Source organism: Callospermophilus lateralis, chromosome 6 (genome assembly GCF_048772815.1).
Source record: "Callospermophilus lateralis isolate mCalLat2 chromosome 6, mCalLat2.hap1, whole genome shotgun sequence".
Classification (NCBI taxonomy): domain Eukaryota; kingdom Metazoa; phylum Chordata; class Mammalia; order Rodentia; family Sciuridae; genus Callospermophilus; species Callospermophilus lateralis.
In genome coordinates this window covers 55,874,482-55,896,518 of record NC_135310.1, presented here as the reverse complement: position 1 = coordinate 55,896,518, position 22,037 = coordinate 55,874,482, and the positions used below count along the sequence as shown (strand labels likewise).

General features: G+C 37.2%; 1 protein-coding gene across 1 annotated transcript; it reads right to left on the bottom strand.

Annotated features, from left to right (window-relative positions):
* Positions 1-7,306: 7,306 nt before the first annotated feature.
* Cd164 (CD164 molecule) lies at positions 7,307-21,730 on the bottom strand. The gene is made up of 6 exons (XM_076858367.2): positions 21,463-21,730; positions 18,761-18,850; positions 16,740-16,814; positions 15,173-15,208; positions 9,716-9,772; positions 7,307-8,150 (listed from the first exon to the last, which is right to left on the bottom strand). The coding sequence occupies exons 1-6, from the start codon at positions 21,638-21,640 to the stop codon at positions 7,984-7,986; spliced, it is 603 nt and encodes a 200-aa protein (XP_076714482.1). The 5' UTR covers positions 21,641-21,730; the 3' UTR covers positions 7,307-7,983.
* Positions 21,731-22,037: the final 307 nt, after the last annotated feature.

Sequence of the window (22,037 nt, the reverse complement as noted above, 5' to 3'; positions counted from 1 at the left end):
CCTCTTCTGAAGGGATCCCTCCAGCACCTCCTTGGGTGACTTTGTCACCTCAGAGAAATTCTGTTCTCTTGTAAGCCTTATCTAGGTAGTCTCTAATGAAGTCTGGATCTGAGCCTTGGAAGGTAGTCACTGCTCCTAAATTTGCAATTCCTATATTTTTTAGAATTTATTACTTATCAGACAATCCCCCATTATACTGATCCTTGGGTATAGTTAATGATTATTTATGTTAAACATTCCATGTTTTAATTACTATGTGATTTCTGTCTCCTTATTGTCCAAAGGTTGAAAGAAAACTGGTACCAGGAGTGGGGTGTTCTCAGAGGATAGGCCCACAAAGATGAAATATGTGGATCTGGTTGAGCACTATGGGCTCGGGACGAAGCCTTTGGTTGAACACAGACCGTGATCATATTTGGGTCTTAAGTTAATACTCACCAAAGGGCATCTATAGCAGAGGAGGCTCTTATTAATCAAGTTGACAAAATAATATGCCCTGAGAGTATCAGCATCATTTTCCAGCTACTCCCGGCTTTCTCAATGGGACTCTGAACATCCCACAGTAGTAGGGTTGGAGCTCATATGTGGGCTTAGCAACACAGACTTCCCCTTTTTCAAGGCCGACATCATTACTGCCAAGTGTCTATTCTGTCCAGAGCTGAGACCACTAATGAAACTGCAATATAATGCCAACCCCATGGTTAACCATTATCTACCTGGTAGCAGGTTGATGATACTGGACTTCTCTCATCATGAGAGGGCCAGAGATTCACCTTCATTAGAATGAATCCATATTCTGTATATGTATTACCTTCCTTCCCATAATGCTTCTGCCAGCAGCACCTCCAATCCATATACTTACTGAAGGTCTTATAGGACATTTTTCCATAGCATTGCTTTTAAGCAAGAAATAAATTTCACAGCAAAAAATATGCTGCAGTGAGCTCATGCCCATAAAATCAACATGGCCCAACACCAAGAAGTAGCTGATCTAATTATAAGGTCAAATGGTTCACCCACTACTCATTTATGACAGCAGTTGGGGACACCACCCTGAAAGTGTAGCACATGCTTTGAACCAGAGTATATGGGTCCAAGAATCACAGAGTAATAGTGAGTTCCTTCATGATTATACTTCTTATCCCAGCATCTGGAGAATGCTAAAAATTGGAGGTTTTAGTCCTCAAGGGATGCTTCAACCAGGGACACAACAATGGTTCCACTTATGTAAGATGAGACTGCCACCTGGACTTCCTTATGTTCCTAAACAAAAAGGCAGAAAAAGGTGTATCTCTACTGGCTGGAAGGATCAATCCTGATTGCCAATAGGAGATTGTATTGCTAGTACACAAAGGAGGCAAAAAGGACTATATTTGCAACATAGAGGATGCCCTGGGTGTCTAAGAAGTTCCATGTCAATAGTAAAGATTAATGAAAACTATAACAACCAAAAGAACAATTTGAAGAATCAGAAACTTTGGCTCTAATATTTAGGTCTTTAACAGGTAAAGAATCCTAACCAGCTGAGGTTCTGGCCAAGGGCAAAAGAAATACCAAATAGGTAGAGAAAGGAGGTCACAGGTTTAAAAAAACAGGGACAGTAATAGCTTTGAGGATTTTCCATTTTCCTCTTTTATTTATTTGTATGTTCTAACCATTTTCAATTTCTTCTTTCATTTTAATTTTATATACAAGTTTTGGGAGATTAAATTTACAATTTAGTTTTTAGGTTACAGAATATTTGATGAAACAGTGACAGAATTGGAGGAGTCATTAATGTAACCAACAATGAAAATGATTGCCAGTACTGGGCATCTTCTTATTTTGACAAAGGGGAGTGAAGTTGATTTGTAAGAAAATATAAGTCAGGAAGAAATGTCAGACTATCTCATTGTTGCAAAGTTTTGAAATGTGCAGAAGGGCACATATGGAAGCTAATAGCCAAAGGGATGGACTGTGACCCTTTTCCATTTATTACCTCTCAGCTCTCAATGTTCCTGTTACTACCCTACACTCCCTTGAATGACTTCCCAGATTGCCACTGGTGTGACATCTCTCCATGGATGGCTTCCCTGGCACCCACTCAGATGGATTTGTAGCTACTATGAACTTCACTATGCAGACAGCCAGGGTTGCACCATCTCTGATGAAGCCTGGAGTTAAGCTTAAAATAGTGGGTGGTGGCCACTGCCTAGTTTTGTTGTTGTAGTTTTTGGTACTGGGAATAGAATTCATGGACACTTTACCACTGAACTACATCCCAGACCTTTTTTTTGAAACAGGGTTTTGCTAATTTGCTGAGGCTGGCCTCAAACTTGTGATCTTCCTGCCTTGGCTTCCCAAGTTACTAGGATTGCAGGCATGTGCCACCATGCCCAGCTCTCACATGGCTTCTTTTCAATGACGCAGATCTCTTTGGCAACTGCACGCTCCTTGGCAGCACCTTTAAACGTTTCTTTTTTTGGAGAGCCAAACTCAAGTTTTCCAAATTTTCCCTCTTCATTTCTGATTTTCACAGTAAATTTAGCTAAAAAGGAAGCAATAAAACCTGAACTGCTATCTGAATGTTGAGCTGCCTTGAAATTTCCTTCACCAGGTAAACTGGTTCATCACCTTTAAGTTCAGCTTCCCACCAAGTCTCAGGAATGGGTAAAATGTAGTCAAATTCTTTACCATGGTGTAAAAAGGTATGGCCTGTTCAATTCCCTGTAGAGTCCTTATTTTCACCTGCAACCTCCTGAGAAACCTTTACTAATCAGCATTCTGGTCTTAATCCTCACCAGAATTGCCCTTTGAGTTCTGCATACAGCATCCTAGGCTTTCTCTAGCCTGCTTCTCCAAACTCCCCACAAACCAAATCCAAAGATCCCTCCGTTATTATCAGGTTTAGTCATACCAACCCCCACTTCTTGGTACCAATGTTGGGTGTTGGTTGGCTTTGTTACTATGACAAAATACCTGAGAAAAATCAACTTAAAGGAGGAAAGGTTTATTCTTGCTCAGTTTTAGAGATTTCAGTCCATGGCTGGTTGGCCACACTGCTTTTGGGCCAAATAGCACATCATGGCAGGAGGATATAACTAAGGTAGCTGCTTACCTCATGGCAGCCAGAAAGCAAAGAAGAGGAGGGCTGGGATCTAAACATCCCCTTCAAGAGCATGTCCCAGTGAATGGACTATTTCCCACTAGGGCCCACCTCTTAAAGGTTCCAACCCTCTCTATAGCACCACAAGTTGGGGATCCAGCTTTTAACACATGGGGACAGTCATCAAAACCACAGTAGTATACCAACAGAGAAATTTAATATTTGGTACAGCTACATACACTAATTTGGAAACTTGAAAAGATCTCCAAGCAGCAGAAGTAGAATGCATTTTGACATATCATACATAGTGGGGAAAAAAACAAAACAAAACAAACTTGTAGGAGGACTCACAATAGACAAGAAATGTAAACAACCTGTGTCTAACTGATGGAATGAAGAAAGAAAATGCAGTACATATGCACAATGGAATACGATTCACTTAGGAATGAAGTCTTTTTCATTTGCAACAACATGGATGGAAGTGATTATGTTAAGAGAAATAAGCCAAAAATAGACAATCAAGTACCATATATGATCTCACTCATATGAAGGATCTAAAAAGGTTGATCTCACAGAAGCTGGGAGTGAAATGATGGTTAAGAGGCTGGGAGAGTACAGGAGGGGAAGGGGAGATCAATGGTAGGAAGTTCAGCTACATAGGGATAAGAAGTTCTGGTGTACTATTGCATATTAGGATGACTTAAAGACAGATAAATGTTTTCACCATCAAGAACTGTGTTTCACATAGATGTTTACCCTGATTTAAACATCTACACAAAATGCATGTTTTGAAACATCACATAGTATCCCATTAAAACAAATTTAAATATAAAAAGCAAAAAGTTGAAAGCAACTAAGAGAAAATAATATTGTGGCAATGAATTGTTGAACATCTTACTGGAAATAATAAAAACTTGCAGAATGTTAAAATAAAAATTCACATCATATATTTTGTAAAGGCAGGTATAATTACGTATGCACAAATTTTTGGAGGAAGAAGGGTCAGTATCGGTTAGTTTGTTACCTTTAGAATGGAGGAGGGCAAGTGGATGGGACCAGGGATGGTTGAAGTAGATTTACACTACCTACAATATTTAGAAAAAAAGTTGAAGTGTATTTATGTATAGCTTGATAACTGAAAATGAGACATTAAAAAAGTCCTGTCTTGAAGCCAAGTGCAATGGCACATGCCTGCAATCCCAGTAATTTGGAAAGCTGAGGCAGAAGGTTCCCAAGTTCTATGCCAGTCTCAGCAACTTAGCAAGACACTGCTGCAAATAAAAGGACTGGGGATGTAGCTCAGTGGCAAAGTACCCCTGGGTTCAATTCCCAGTATCCCCAACCCAAAACTAAAATCCCATCTTGAGATTTTTCTTCTGGCTAAAATGGAGTGAGACTAGACTCATTCTGAAGCAACTAAAAAGCTGAACTAAATATATGAAAGGTTCCCTCTCCCCCGCCCCCAATACAATGGATATTAGGCAAATAATAGTGATCTCTTAAGAGAAAACTATTGACCCAACTTCCTGCCTTGAATTTCTAAGTCATAACATAAGGCAGGGAGCCCAGGCAGGGCCCAGTTGACTTCTTTAGTTGAAGAGATGGAGCTGAAATTCACGGGAGGTGAAGGTAGAGAGTTCCATGGCAGAAGGCCAAAGGGCAGGTGCAGAGACAACTGGAGAAATCTGCAGAGGGGGCCTCTCAAATAGTAATTAACACATCCACAAGGAACTCTCCAAGGAAAAAGTTCAGAGGAAACAGTAACCAGGGCTCAACAAGGTTGGAATCAGAGCTGATTCCTACCAGTCCATACTAGAAAGTTCATAATCTAAGAGGCACTGGACATTCAGAAGAGTCTTTCCTCACTCAGTACCACAATAATCACTACTAGAACAAACACTGTTTTGTTCTCACCTCACAAAACATAAAAGACCCAAACTGTCTTCAGCTATTTATGTCACAGAACAATGCTCAAGAATATTTATAGGAATACAGAAATATCCAGCACACAAACTTATATTTGGCATCCAATAAAAAATTACCAAGTATGCAAAGCAGCAGGAAATAATGACCCATACTGTGCAGAAAAATCAATTAATAGAAACTGACCCAAATGTGAACATTAGCAAATATGGGTATTAAAAATTGTTACTGGCAATTTATATAAACTTTAAAAACTCCAGAACAATCGAGAAGCATGGAAGATTTAAATGACACCAATTGAACTATAAATAAAGACAATATCTGAAATGAAAAACATCCTGTGAAATTAAAAACATGATGGTATTCTTGTCATAACTTCCTGGTAAACTTGGAGCTTCATTTCTATTATTTGTATAAGACCAATTTAACTGTCAATCCCATCATCCAGCTACCATTTTTAAAGCTCTGTCCACCAATGATCAATTAACATTTTAGTTATCTGCTGGCCCACAGAAGCATTACAGACTAGACTATCCCCAACAGCATTAAATTGAATTAAATTAATTGAGCATTAAATTTCATAATCAAAATCCAACAATACACTTCAGTCAATAAAAAGGAGACAAAAATCAATAAACATGTAGATTTATTTTAAATCAGTTTGGTACATGATACAGATTGGTTTTGCAGTTTAAAATGAACTGAAATAGAAATTTCTAAATACAGCAGTGTCTGCCTGTGCAACAAATATCTATAAAGTAAAATAAGGCATTTGATAGACCTACATCTGCATGAACAAATCAGATGAAAAATCTGAGAAGATTTCATAATATACCTTCTGGATTAAAAAAACCCAAAAATTATTAATGGCTCAAGATACTACACTGCTAAAGGAAGGCGGGGGGGAGTCAGAAAAGGCTTAGTTCTGTACCTAGAGCTCATCTATAGACTTGCAAAATCTAACAACATTATGCTTTTGTTGTTAGAGGAGTGCTCAAAATTATAGAAGCTTCAAATCAAGTCACATTTTCACAAAGTGGCTACATATGCTGAAATTAACATGTGGCAAGGTTATTCCAGGCAAATGATCATTATACACCGTAGCTAGTTTTTGCCACCTTGTGAGGAATGGGATTCTGTGAATTTTTCAAATGAATTCTACAGCACTCACTAAAAACTAACAGCCATGGCACCATAATAAATTTTGTGAGGTACCTAAATATTACTACTAATGGAAACACAAAAATGTGAGGTAAATCTACCTTTTTCCAAAAAATCTTTGAAGCCAGAGATTTTAAACAATTAAGGCACTTGAAAATATTAGGTATATGTACAAATGTGCAAGTAAAACTTCAGCGGTACCAACAAGTGACCAAAAAAAAAGCACAGTAACTCTTCATTTTAAGAACCTTTAATATAATGACCTAAATACAAGTTTTGGTTTATGAAATGAACAAAGGCATTTGTCATTTCCCTATAAACTATTGAAAATCAAGTGCTAAACTCAGCCACTAAAGGCTTAAAAACAAAAACACTTAAATGACCTAAAAAAGCAAAAGCCCATTTTAAACTAATTAAAGCCTCTGAACTAATCCAATGTGTCCAAGAAAAGGGAGAAGCAACCCTCTAAAAGTAAGAAAACTAGTGCTTAAGAAACTGTAGAAACAAAAATATGTATGCTTATTTATGTCATGGGAGTTGAAACGAAGAAAGGAGAAGAGGAGGGGGAAAAGTGGAAATACAGTCTACACATCTAGGGCAAGCATCATTAAAAATCTATAGTAATCTGATAAAAAATCCTTAGGTTTTCCGAAATTATACTGATCACATCTGCCATCTGAAAACTTAAAATGATTGTCTTATTTAAAGAGCTAATAAATGATTCTTTCTTTTTTACTTCATGAAAGTAGTTACTTTTCAGGTAAGCTTGGTATAAATTCTTTCAAGGTTCATAGTGTTAAGATATTTTTTTGAACACAAAGGAAACATAATTTTATCACAATTCTTTTCAATAGCCCAAAGAAAAATGTTGTGAAATTCAATGTGAAGCCTTTAAACTTTGTAAAATAGTAATTAGCATAAGTTTCTCAGCTCTGGGGGAAAAAAATAGGTATGCTTTTAATTTAAATATTAACAGTATGATATCTAAAAGCAGGTTTACTACTGCTTACAGTCAACAGTTACAATCTCAAAACTGACTTTTATCTTCCTTAATATCAAAGAACAAATCACAGATTTTAAGTTCAGCCTACTTTTCAGTCTGTCTTTTAAGGCACTGTTCTTTATTTTCTCAATGATATAAGGTGCTTTTTAAAGTTTGAATAATATCCTATTAAACATTAATGGTCTGTATCCTTCCCATTCATGTCTTTAAATCTGGAATGTAATTCCCCATGTAGCATGTTATTTCTAATGTAGAAAAAAATAACTTATCAAGCACAAAATTTTACTCTATGGATACAGTTTAGTACTACTAAATTAATAAATTTATTCCACCTTTGAAATGATAGCCAAAAATCCACCTGATTTGATGCTCATTTGGCACACCTTCTCAATTCTGGCCACTAAATTACATCTTGAATTAGCATAAAAATAATGCAGCTTTCAGGCTTTAAGATAACTAAACTTAAACTGCCAAGAGTCAGGAGGTTGTCTGCACCAGACAACATTCTCCATCACTTATAGAAAGTTACATTTGGCATGAACAGAAACATAATCCCACAGCAGCAGCCATTGAAAATAAAAGACGACAGCCACAAGGATTCATGCAGAATATTTTTAAAATATTCCTGTTAAGTAAAACATTAACTGATTTTTCTTCAGGGATGATGTTCCAAAATATCCTATATGCATCCTTTGGAAATTTAAAGATCCTGGAATAGTGTCTTCCATGTAAGACTTCTTGTAAGATAGTATTTTGGTTTCAGTGAATTACACAAATGAACTGCCAGTCCTTGTTAATTTAATGGATCTGCTTACAAAGTATGGTAATTTCGTTCTTTAGATTTGCAGAACTTATAGAGAAAGAAAATTACAGCCTGCACGCCCAAAACAAGAACAATTCCTCCGATGAAACTGGCTGCATCAAAGGTAGACTTCCGTGCAGGTTGTGAGGTTGGAGCCAAAGTGGTATTTGTTGCATCTGATATGATAAAAGAAATAACAATCCTTAGCAAGTCTTGTGATCTTCTAACATAATTACAAGACCCACCTGAGCTTCTGTTTGGCCATGTCAAATTCCATAAAGCATTTCCTTTCAGGTCAAATCTTTACACTAGAACTTATCTCTATCTGAGGAAGACAACTACTTTTCAATTCCATTAATTCTGTCCATAGATATCAAGCAGTTATGCTGCTATATAATGCTTCAAATATGAAAAAACATAAAATCATTTATTTTTCTGGTATATAAATTGTGCCCTAGTAACTTTAAACACTTTCAAAATATACAATTTTTGTTAGACAATATTTTTTGGCTGATTGCTTGAGTAAATACTAATGTTTACGTTAAAAATTCATGATATTTGAATTTTACTACCTATTACAAAGGTAAACAAAATTCAGTTGCAATTTTTCAAGTTATGAAAACCTAATTTATAATTTCAATAAGCAAAATAATTCATGAATAAAAGCATCTTAAATTAACAGTTTTGCAATATAAGTATTACCAAGTCATAAGGAAAAAGAACATGAAAATTAGGATTTCTTTTCAAGGAATAAAATGTTTCAAGAGGAAACTGAAAAAAGTAGCATCCATTAAAAGCATTTCATACTTGAAATAAATTTTTTCTTAAACTATCATAGGAAAACTGGTTCTTGTGGTTATATAAGTTGGCCACTTTCAAAATTAATCACAACTGGGGACATAGCTCATTGATAGAGTACTTGCTTAGCATGCACAAGATACTGGATGTGATCCCCAGCACCAAAACAAAACAAAACCCAAAATTGATTACAATTGTTTTCTATTTCTTGTGAAGACAGAATGCCCTCATTGAAACTGAAAGGAAGTATAAGCATAAAGCTTGAGGTATCACAAAAAACAGGTAAGATTTCTTAGCACCAAAACAGCAGTTTAGGCCAGACAGAGGGGTGCATGCCTATAATTCCAGCAACTGGGTAGGCTGAGGCCCTAAGTAACTTAGTGAGATCCTGCCTCAAAATAAAAAATAAAATGGGCTGGGGATATAGCTCAGTAATAAAGTGCCTCTGGGTTAAATTCCCAGACAAAAAAAAAGTTCAAAACAGCAGTTTAAAAGGTGGTTAAGAAAAAACAGCAAGGTGCATAACCAGTAGTGATTGTGGCTTTTTAGACCACTCTTGGTAAAAATAATAGTGCTGTATAATCACTTAAATTGTGATGGTCTAATATAGCACACAAACAATCCCTTCAATTAACTGGTAGCTACAAATCAGATTTGGTAGCTACAAATCAGATTTCACAACTTTTTAAGTTATACTGAAAAGTTTTGGAAAACATTATTACTTAATTCTTACAGTGTCAGGCCAAATGTTGATTAATCATTTAGAAACTTGAAGAGGATTCCCAGTAGAGCTATCATCATTGCTTAAACAGCTGATCACTGTGGCCCTTTAGTTAAGAGATGAGTTTCAGTCCATAAAACTGGAAACTGATGGCAAAAAAAAGTGAAAAGCAACATTGTATACACACCTAACATCACTATTAGTTTAAAAAGCTTCAATTACCTGATGTGGTAACTGTGGTGGAATATGTAGAAGAGGAAGGCAGAGTTGTGATTTTAGCTGGAAGGAAAACAAAACATTAAACAAACACACAAAAACCAAAAAAACATTTTTATAAATTCCCAATTGTCTAACATCTACCTCTTAAAAGTAATGCTACCAATTTCAAAATGCTTTCAATTCTTTGACAATAGAAGCCTAATTTCAGTTAAAGGTTTACTAACAAATCTACCCATCCAAGAAAACTAGCATTTAAATGAATTTGAAAACATCCAGTAATCATAAAATTGTATTTAAGTTAAAACCTATGTATGTATGAGTATAAAATACATCAAGTTTGCAAAAAGACAAAGGGCAAGAATACTTAGGAGAGGGAATTAAGAGGTTCTTTGTAAATAATCTTGCTTCTATGACAAAAACTATTAATCATGGTAAGAAATAACTGCAATCTAGTATTTTTTATGTAGGTACCAAGATTTGCCTCTTCACTTCAGGGGTTTACAAACCTTTTTTAAGGAGCAGATAGTAAATATTTGAGTTCTTGTGCACTGTGTAACACAAAACAGCCTAAGACAACATGCAAATCAATGAGCATGTTGGGATCCAATAAAGCTTTATTTGTAAGAACAGGTGGCCTTGTTGCCCAAATTTAGAAAGAGCTCAAGGGTAAGCTCTGGTCTATCATACTGCCTGAGACCAAAATACTACTTGATTACGTCTTTAAAAAAATGTACTGAGAAGAATTAGTTTGGATATAAAATTGTTTCAGGAACTGAAGTACCCTATTAGGTGAACTTCAAACTACTAATGCCTATTACCAAGTACCATCTACAAAGGTGCACATACCAATATTAGAAAGGAAGAACTGAGCATAATTCATGAAAATTAACATTTTCTTAAGAGTCAAATGACTCAAGGGCTTCGAAAGGTTGTCAAAGCTCACTGGACCACTTGTGAAGTTGTCTTTAAAAAAAGTTAGGGTTCAATTTCATTTTTTTTGGAAAGAAGGTAAAACTCTAGGCAAGGGTTACAGGAATAAGAGTTCCTTATCATGTCCCAAGAAATGTTGTTAGGCTTCATGATATAGGGGCTTCAAGATGAAGATGTGCTTACATGCTGGGCAGCTAAGGATGATCTGGAGGGCAGATGAGGAAGATCCATTACATGAGGCTTGTGTTTTTTAAAAATGTAAGGGGCTATAGTTTGTGCACTGTTTCAGAAAAGGATTTCACAGCTAAAGAAAATATGACATCAAAATGCTCCCTTCTTTTAAAATATATAAACTGGGATGAAAAAATAAATAAACAAACTGGGATGTATGGCAGTTTGGAATTTTCCTATCTTTTATTCATGTGTCCCTCTCCATCTCAGAACATAAAGTTCATAAATACTGGAACTGATTTTGTACTAATATTCTACTGTTTGGCACTGAGAAAGTATGATTCTCACTTAACACTCACAGGGCATAAAGACTGCATCCTGATAGCAACATGTATATTTCCTTGACAAATGCTTGGGTATCATAATCTAATCATTGAAATTTCACACTATACCCCACAAATACGGACATTTCAAGTCGGTTAAAAAAAAAAATATATATATATATATATATATATTTTTAAAAAAAGAACATTAACTGAATAGACTTCAAAGGGATATGGTTAATCCATAAAAGGAGTGTCAAATACATGTTGATGAAACAGAAATGAAGCAATCTTTTATGGATTATATTGTCTTTTTAAAACAACCAAAAATTTCTCAATAGGAATAATTATCTCCCAAATTCCACCCATAAGAGGAAGCTCTGTACTTGAAGAGTAATTATAAACCAAGAGTGGACTTGACAGCTTCAAAACAAAGAATATCACTAAAAGGTACAGAAGTAGAGAGACCAGGTCTCTCACATAGGCAGATTTTTCACATCCCAAGGTTAACAGGATCCTAGAAGGTTAAGGTGTTCTAATTTTTTACAGAACCACAAGTAAACAGGGAGTTTAATTAATGTTTCTGAAAGCTCTAGCCAAGTTTCTTAGTAATGATAATAAGAGAAACTAGTAGATGATTGCTAGTCCCATGGATGGGTATGTTCATACACACTTGTAGCTTTTCTGTTCTTGCCTGGAGCAATGCTGTACACACTTTTATCCAACCTGCTCTTAACTGAACACTTCTCTCATTTCTCCATTTTTTTTTTTTGGGGGGGGGGTGGGGACTGGGAATTGAACCCAGGGGTGCTTAACCACTGGGCCACACACCCCCCCCAAGCCCTTTTTATTTTGAGACAGGGTCTCACTAAGTTGTTGAAATCCTCACTAAGTTGTGAGGCTGGCTTTGAACTTGCTATCCTCCTGCATCAGCCTCCTGCTGACTGTGAACATCTTACAGAGAAACATCTGGTCTTATCTCTGACAGGCCGATACGTATGTAGAATTCCTAGATTAGAAGGTATGGTCATTTTAAGGCTAATTGTTATATCCTTCAAGCTTTTTGTTAATTTGTATGTCTTTTATATAACCAAAACAAATGAACAATAAAAGGCTTTACAAATTAAAGATGTTATAACTTCTTTTCAATCTTAAAACACCTTTACTAATTTTGTTTGACAATGTTAAGGGGAAAAAAAAAAATCAGCAAATTTGCTATTTGACTTTCACGATCTGCTCTCGAACATGGTAAAACATTCTTTTTTGTATATAAGCAAAACATTTACACATTTTAAATTTTGAGAACAGTACTATGTTGACAATACTTACAAAATAAGGCAATACTTAGGGAATACAATCTATTGATCTACTATATGTTCTTAAAAACAACAACAAAAGCTGGGCACAGTGGCACATGCCTGTAATTCCAGCAATCTGAGAGGCTGAGGCAAAAGGATTGAAAATTCTACATCGTTTTAGGCAATTCAGCAATATCCTATCTCAAATAAAAAAATCTGGGTTGGGGATATAGCTGAGTGGTAGAGCTGCCCTGGGTTCACATTCCAGTACCTGGGGTTGGGGGGTTGGGGTAGGGAACAACACCATAAAACAAAAACTTCATAGGTGGTGATAAAGAGAATTTAGAAAATACAATGAAGATATGATCTCCAAAATAATCTGGTCATTCCATTGTTAAAATAGAGATTATTTGTACTGGAGGGGTATTATAATTAACCCAACTGCATACTTTCCACACACACACCAAAAAAATCAAGTTTTCTTTGCAGTACTGTTTCCTTAACTATCTCATAATTTACTTCTTGCTCCCTTTAGCAGAAGCATTATACACAAAGCCACGGAAAGAGACTCCTAAGGATTTTCAATTAGTAAGCACCAACTGATGGCCATTTTCTGTAAGCAAACTCTGGCCTCCTCCTATTCTACAGAACCAAAGACAGATAAAACAAGAGACCCATGGCAGTTCACAGGAGGACCCACAGTGAAGCAAGCTGCAGAGAAACTACATTAAGAGCAGATTCATAGGAGAAATTAAATGAACCCAAGTGCTTTGGGGAAAATTGTCTCCCCTTATTTTCCTTCCTGTGCTTATATTGCAACTTTGGGAAATTAGCTTCCTCCCAACACTCCAAATTTAGCAGCCTTTAACATCATCTTTCCTCCATGATTTCTAACAAGTGCTCAGTTTTTGAACAAACCATTGTGTAACAATCCAACCCCAGCGTTATAGCATTAGAATACTTCTGTGGCATAAGTATTTTCATTGTAGCTGATTTGAGTTACCAAAATGACATCACTGAAGTCAGAGTTAGAGACACTGTGTATATGTGGTTAGCAAAAGGTGGTCCAATCAAGCTCCAACACAAACTGCCCGAGTCTTTCAAAATGAGTTCTTGTCCTTGTTACAGCATTTCACTACTTTTTCCTTTGAAAAACTACGTTTACACCCATACACTGTTAATTTCTTGGATACACTTCTCTGGGATTTCTTACTTTCATGTCCATCCCTACCCAGTTCTCTTCCCAAACCCTAGTCCTCTTGCAACCCCATAGGCAGTACTGTCCCCTAGAGTTTGATCCTTAAACCCAACCCTCCATATGTCCTCCAGCAGCCTCTACTACTGTCTATGATTGTTGTAATTTTAGCCAAGAACTCTCTTCAGGATTGGTATCCTGAAAAAAACCCCCAAAGATAGCCTCAAATGCATTGTGCTTCCTCCTTCTTGCTTACTTTGGTAAAACATCTTTTCCATTCCACCTCCCACATCCTCAGTCATCAAGCCTTAATCCTTCCACTTTCTAAGCCTTTTTACATGCATCTGCAGCTCTTCCTTATTGGTATTCTAAATTACAATATCAGAGTACCTAATTTCCATGAATCCACTTTACTGGTCTTCTACTACTCTCCACAGGCCAGAGTTGTCTTTTTATTAAAATGCAAGTCTGATCATATGACCTACATGCTTGAAATCTTTCAAGATAACATCTAAATCTACCAGCAAGGGATATAAAAGCATTTCCCAATCTCACTGTTGACTGTCCAGCTTACTGTCATTTTGTTCCAGGCACTCCTTAAGCTCACTATACTCATATATTCTTAATATGTGCTAACCACCCTGCTCTGTCTGGAAAGCTTTCCCCACGTTTTACCAGCATCATTTCAGTCAGTCAGTCAACATCTCCCACAAGCTGTCATCTTATCCACTGTACCACCCAACACACATATATCACCTTCCTACAAATTCTCCAACACACTATGCTTACTGACCTTGTTCACCATTTCCACAAAAATGCTAGCTTACTTTTGCCTTCTTTTTATTATCTAGCTAATATTTGTTCAGGAATAGATGCATTTAATATTGGCCAAATATAGTATTTACTCTTCCTATCAAATCAGACTGAGGATGTGGTAGAAAATGTTATTAATGGAAATGAGAATCACAAATATTCCTGAAAAGCAATTCAGTACTGAGCCTTAATCATGCCTTCTGTCCTAGGAATTCTTTTTGACTCAATTCCATCAGACAGCAAATAGACATAGACAATGAAATAACACAATTGTCCAACCAAGAGCACAATGAATAATGTACCACAATTTTAAGAAAGAAAACAATACCAAAGTATATGAGCATACCATCCACTTCATAACAAGTATATTTACTTAAACAACACACAGAAAAGATAGGAAGAAATTAATGACTGAAAATTTTCTGGTGTATCTCTGGATGACTGTGGAGATTTAAATTTCCTTTGCATTCCTGTATTTTTCAAGATATCTACAACATCCACAAAATGTATGGATAGCAAATCTAGTAAGATTCACTGTAGAACACTGGAGCAATATGTTACTGTCACAAACAGTACATATTTATGTAGTTATTATGGTCCAACACTAAATAAATCTTTAAAATTATACTAACAACTTTTAGGTATTTAATTATTAAAAAGTTACCCATCAAGACAGTTTTAAAAAAACCTGAAAGATGAAGTCAGAAAAGAATCAATCATCTTGAATTACCTGTAGAATTAGTTGGCACTGGAGTTGCAGTAGGCACTATAAAAATAAAAAACAATATACTTCAAAGTTGTCTAAATTATAATCTTAACACTATTTTACAACCTGCAATTTAAATGTTTTTACAATATAAATACTACAACTAGAAAAGAATGACCATTTCCCCCACCTAATACCAGTATCCTATTCTTTACAAATAGAACCACCATTTCTTAGCCTCTCCTGCTACTAAGTAACCAACTTCTACCAAGCACCTTTATTAAGGTAGATACAGGCCTCTCATTCATTTTCCTTCCCCTTTTCTGGTAGGAGAAAAATTAACATGATAGCTAGAATATGAGCATTGACCTTGAGGAATGACAGAGTGAAAACTAAAATGAATGTGGGTCCCTAATGGCTGTCACTCTAGACCTCTAACTGCACTCTAGTCCAGACTTCCTTTACATCAGAGAAAAAAATTTGTCCCTGCTTAAACCACTATAATTTGATGGGATTATGTCCCAGACAGCAAAACATAGTTCTAACTACCACATTATCAAATAAATGTTATTTTTTCAATTTTTCTTTAAATTGATTGTTTAAAAAATATTTTACTTAAAAAAGAAAAAAAAATATTTTATTTAATCTTGTCTCCAAGCAATTTATGAAATCAAAGGCTTGACAATTAGTTTTTTCTAATACACATTAAAATAACTATTAAAATGTATGTCCGCATCCCACCTAATCTACATTTTACAGAGTAAAACACACCTAATGCTAATGAAAGCCCCAGTTATAAAATTCATGTTGTGATGGGGAAATCCTGTCAAAGACTGTCTGTGAAGATTACTGACACACTCCACAAAATTAATTATCTATGTGCCAAATTAGGAATCTTTCCCATTAATTTATACTCTTTTTAAAAGAACAGCTGTTTCAGCTGGGCACTGTGGTGCACGACTGTAATCCCAGCAGCTCAGGAGGCTGAGGCAGGAAGATAGTGAGTTCAAAGTCAGCCTCAGCAAAAAGCAAGCTGCTAAGCAACTTAGTGAGACCCTGTCTCTAAATAAAATATAAAATAGGGCTGGGGATTGTGGCTCAATGGTTGAATGGCTCAGTGACAGAGTGTCCCTGATACCAACAAAAACAAAAACAACAGCTGTTTCAACTACGAATTTTAATGATTTGCAGGGCAAAGAAAAATCAAGTTCTTCAAAGTAAAACTGTAAAAAGATGAACACAGAAGTTTATTTAATCATAATACAAACTATGCTGGAGACTAAAATGTGACATTACTAGAGCCTATAAAATACAAATAAAGATGGGGTGGCTAAACTTCAGTGAATTCCAGGGGAGAGGGGACAAAAGAAAAAGAGTAAAAATATCTATATACTTATATCACTCCAAAGTATAGTTATGTCATTAAAGCTTCAAAGTACCATTTCATCCATCAATATGAATATGCCATTTACAACCAAAAATTTCTAATATTAGAATTATAGCAATGCTAACAAAACATTGAAACAAGGCTTTGAGATAATTATTTATCCCGCTGTGGCCATTATCCCCAGCAGACAATGTGAAGACTCACCAGAACAGAAATTAGTGCTGTTCCCCATGCTACAATTACTAGCTGTTGAGTTGTATGAACAGTAGCTCTCATTTGCTATGGAAAAAAGAGACAAAAAGCACCAGTTACTCACACCTTTGAATTTGCTACTAAGCTCCGTAAGAAATCAAAATCCTAACATAAATACTTTAAAAGTCCACAGACTAATAAATACTATTTTCCTTTTCTCATTTTCTTAGAGTTACGACACAGGATCCCTCCAAATTTCACCCTTTTTAAAAATCCTCATGAGTATACAGATAAATCTGAAACAATTAGATCTCAGAATTGTGATACAAACTACTACACAATCAATAGAGACAGAAATCTACGAAAGAGGATGGAGTTGGTAAGACGTTGTCAAGGTCTTTTAATAAAGGATTAAGTAAACAGGAGGTGCTCCATAGTAGCAAGGGAACCTCTGTTCCAGCCCTCCCCACTTTACTCCTTTGTAATGACTCTTTTCTCTTTTTTTTTTTTGGTGGTACTGGAGATTGAAACAAGGGCCCTGCACAAGACAAGCTAGACAAGTGCTCTTGTAGTGAGTTACATCCCCAGGCCCTTCTATACTTTTATTTTATTTTTTTAGTTGTAGGTGGACACAATATCTTTATTTTTGCTTATTCGTTTTTATGTGGTGCTGAGGATTGAACTCAGGGTCTCACACGTGGGAGGCAAGTACTCTACCACTGAGCTACAATCCCAGCCCCACCTCCCTAACATAGCTTTCCTGTATAGACAGACTTGGAGCAACAGGGGGCTGATTGCACTGTGAATGCCTATAATCCCACTTGGAAGGCTGATGCAGAAAGATTGTAAATCAGGGCCTAGCTTCAGCAACTTAGCCAGATCCTGTCTCAAAATAGATTTTTTTTTTTTTTAAATGCTTAGTGATAGAGCGTTTATTTAGTATATTCTAGGCCCTGGGTTCAATTCTTAGTATTTCTCTTTCTCTCTGTGTCACATACACACAGAGAGCAGGTACAACCTTGAATTTAATGTTATAACCTGAAGTGATTTACATAACAAAAAAGTTAATTTAACCCCAAATCAATACCTTAGTTTAAAATAGCTTTTTGAACTTTATGTGACATAATTTCTATAACTATTAAATTTCCACTGAAGAATAAAGCAACGTAACGTGTGATCTTTCATTAAAAAATAGAAAAAGGCTGTTTTGTCGATAAGATAAAACAATGCAAGCTGGTCCAGTGGCACTTGCCTGTAATCCCAGCTGCTCAGAGGTGAGGTAGAAAAGAGGGTTTCAAGTTCAAAGTCAGCCTCAGCAATGGTTAGGCACTAAGCAACTCAGTGAGGCCCTGTCTCCACATAAAATACAAAATAGGGCTGGGGGTGTGGCTCAGTGGTCATGTGATCCTGATTCAATCCCTGGTACCCCCCCCAACAATAAATGGCAACCACATTTATACTAAAAAATAAAATAAATAATTAATGTGATAAATCCATGATTCTAGCAAAAATTTTATCCACATTTCAAGGTACTGCTACCTAGCTCTTTATTCCACAAATGTTCATAAAGTTAACTTAAGAGAACAAGAAACAATCAACTCTCTATTACTCTCATATCTAAGCATCCAACAAAGTTTCAAAAGGTCTCTTTATAGTCACCTTGCAGGACATACACAGATACATCTCAGGTTTCAAAGAAAATTACAAAATTTTCACAGCTAATTCCAGCATAAATGGGCACCATATACAAAGACCTAAAATCTCTCTTCCTTTAAAAGCTATTGAGCTTTAATTATCAAGTCGAAGAAATCTACGGGGGTATGGAAAACAAGAGATTTTCAGGAGTGTTAAGCAACTGGCATTTTCAAGTATTGGGTTTGCTAAATAAATAGTACACATTATAATAAATGATCTACAGGATCTTCAAATGTTCAAGAATATACTGTAGTGGTTTTAAAAATGTTATATAACAAAAACAATTTTGCATTCTCAAAATTACAGCAACAACGCCCCCCCCCCCCCAATTTTCTTACCTTCTTTACATTCTATCCAAAAGCAGGCAGTATTGTTAATGCTAACATTTACACAGGAAGCACAGCTGTTTTGTCTTTCACAGGTTTCTTCTGGGGGTGGGGAAAGGAGAAGAAATGTATGAAATCAATGAACTGGTATCCAATTTGAGTTCCTTATCATCTTTGAAAAAACAAATGAGCATTATATACAGTACCACAAATTAATAATCCAGAAAAACGGTAAAACTTTGTAAACTGGTATACTAAAAAATTTCAATTACATTAATGAAGCCATTAAATTAACTCAAAAGAAGCACAACCTAGTGGGCCTGCTCAGTATTGAGGTACCTATCAAACAACCCTTTTTCACAGGGCTACTATTTAAAAGATACCCACATTTATTCAGGGTTTCTTGAGGCATTTTAAGAAGCCCTTAAAAAAAAAAAAAAAAAGGCCGTTTTGTCAGTAAGAAAAAAAATGCAAAACATTTTTTGGTGGCACTCGCCTGTAATTCCAGCTGCTCGGAGGGTGAGGTAGGAAAGAGTGTTGTGAGTTCAAAGCCAGCCTCAGCAATGGTTAGGCACTAAGCAACTCAGTGAGGCTTTGTCTCCACATAAAATGGGGATGTGGGAAAAAGGCTGTGAGACCAACATTAAGGAAACAGAAGGAAATCGATGCCCTGAAACATCGAATGACACAGGAATTTTTAACAAACTATTTATTACAGATTAAACTGAAACTCTGCTGGTGCCATTCTGAAAACAAGTTAACTTCCCAGAGATTCACAATTCAAAATGTGAATCCACTGTTCACAGGGTTCTTCACTACTGGAAACAACAGCTCAAGAAGTTAGAAAGATGTTTGCCAAGAGTTTAAGTCAAATGGTCCAGAAATGAACTCCAAGGGTAATTACAATTAATGTCTGGAAAACAAATGGATTATAGAACTGGGCTTTATTATCTAGAAACTAGATGCGTCCAATCTTTTTACTTTCCCTCTTGTCTAAAAATCAGCTCTGCAGAGGCACTGCCTTTCAATACATTATTTGCATTTATTGAAAACTGGGTGCCCTGGATTTGGGGTGTTCACAAAGTAAAAATAAGTTCTTCACAACTATGCTACTTGCTTATCAACTGTTTAAAAAGCTTTTATGGTTGATGCTGGGAGTAACAGAGTGAATGATATTTATATAATGAAATGAATGTGCTACCTTTCAGACTATGGCTTATCCAACTATGATTTCCAGAAAATAGAAATTATCCCCTTTGCATGTATCTCAATCACACAAAAGCAATTAACTTATTTTGAAGCATCTTTAAAAAAAAAAAACAAAAAACAAACCACACACTAGTGAAACTGCCAAGTAGGCAGAATAATAAGAAAAAAAAGATCTGCTCTATCATCTCAAAAATAGTGCTGTTAGAATTGTCAGTACTGCATTGCAATTTACTTTCCTCATTTAAAAATCTTTGTATTTTACCAAATCTGACTTTAACAACAAAAAAAGATGTTGATATTATCACATATTTCATTATATTAAAGTTTATAAGATATTAAAACTAGGGAAGACAATGTAGAACAGTATGATCAACATCACGGTAAGTCATTGCTTCAGCAATCCTTCGGTTAAGAAGCCAAGTTACCTATTTCTCCCGTATTAACCGGAATAACCAAACGTAGTAGACTACAGATTTTTAAACTCTAGTATTTTTTCAGCCTTGTTTATCTCAAATTTATCTCCTCCCTCTTTTTTGTGTAGTCACAGCATATGCCAGCTTCAGGTTCAAATTCTGGTTATGCCTTAAATAATCCTACTTCACTAACAAAAACAGCTTTTTAAGGAAAGCTGTTCCTTGATGGGGCTTCAGAAAATCTACAGACTGGGTTCCAATCCAACTCGGTCCCGGAGAGTTCCTATATCTCGGTTTCTCCATCTATCTCAGTATCACCACGCATCTTCTGGCTTCGCCTTAAATAATAAAAGACATCCATGCGAAACACGAAGTACTCGTGGGGTTCTTTTCTTCCTTTGCATGTAGCATGGAATGTGAACTTTTCACAGGTTACTCGCTCAGATCTCAGCTACATCTCCTACTTACATTAGTTACACGGTCAGATCTCATCTATGTCTCCTACCTATCTGCAAAATCAAGGTGATGAAATTTCAGGAGACAATTTCGCAGATCCAAGTCTGAGACATGAACGCTTATTAACCTTTAAGTTTCTCTTCCCTCTTTCACCAATTTCTGGACAAATCTCTCTACGGAAAGAGGCCCTGGTGGGGGTGGGTTAAACGACTAGTTCCAAGGAGAGAGAAGTTCGGTCTCCCAGCCAACTTCGGAGGCGCGTCGCTTCGCCCCATCATCATTAAGCCCACAGTTGCCACATCGCAAGAAAGCCACGTCCCCTCTTCCGAGCCTACGGTAAAGATGGGGATTACAAGGCACTTTTAAAAAGCACCTCTCCTTGCAAAGCTTGGGAATCACAGCAGCCCAACGGCCGCCAGGGCCCTCCGATCCCCTTCCCGCTTCCCGCCGGGCGTTCCCTACCCGCCCGGCCACACCGCGCCCGACTGCGACCGGACCTGGGCGGGCCGCCATGTTGTCGAAGTCGCCGCTGCCGCCCCCGGAGCGCTGTCCGCCGGGCCCCGGCTCCGTGCGTCCCGGAGAGGGCTCACTCCGCAGGGCAGACGAAAGCGGGAAGCCCACTGGGCTGGCGCTCACCTGGTACTAGAGTGGTGACCGGCGAGGCAGGCGTCGCCGGCGTCGGGGCCACCTTGGTGGTTGCTGAAGAGAGTGATTCAGTCCCTGCTGGAGTCACGGACGAGTTCTCCGAAGACAGCACGCAGACCACAGACAGGCAGGTGGCTGCCCAAAACAGACGGCTGGAGAACCCGAACATCGTGTCTTCTGCGGTGGCGTCCTGGAGAAAGCTGCAGCATACAACGCGCAGTCGGTCCCTCAGTCCCCAGCGGCGCCGCCTCCAAGACTTCGCCCCCCTCGGGAGTGCGCTGGGGTCACGTGGGTAGCTTCAGACCGCGGCGTGCGGGGCAAGCCGCAGCGGAGGCGGGGCGCGGGCGAGACCAACGGGAATTCTAGGGGGGATCAGGGATGTTCAATGGAAGCTTCAGTGAGACCGTACTATAGGGTGAAAACGGTCATGCGCAGAAAATCGTCTCCCTTATTTTCAGATTGCCACACGGAATGCAATTGGTTTGTTTCTCATATGGAAGTCCTTCATTCTGGCTTGGATGGAACAACCCACGTGACGTGGCGAGCAGCGTCCACCAGAACGTCCT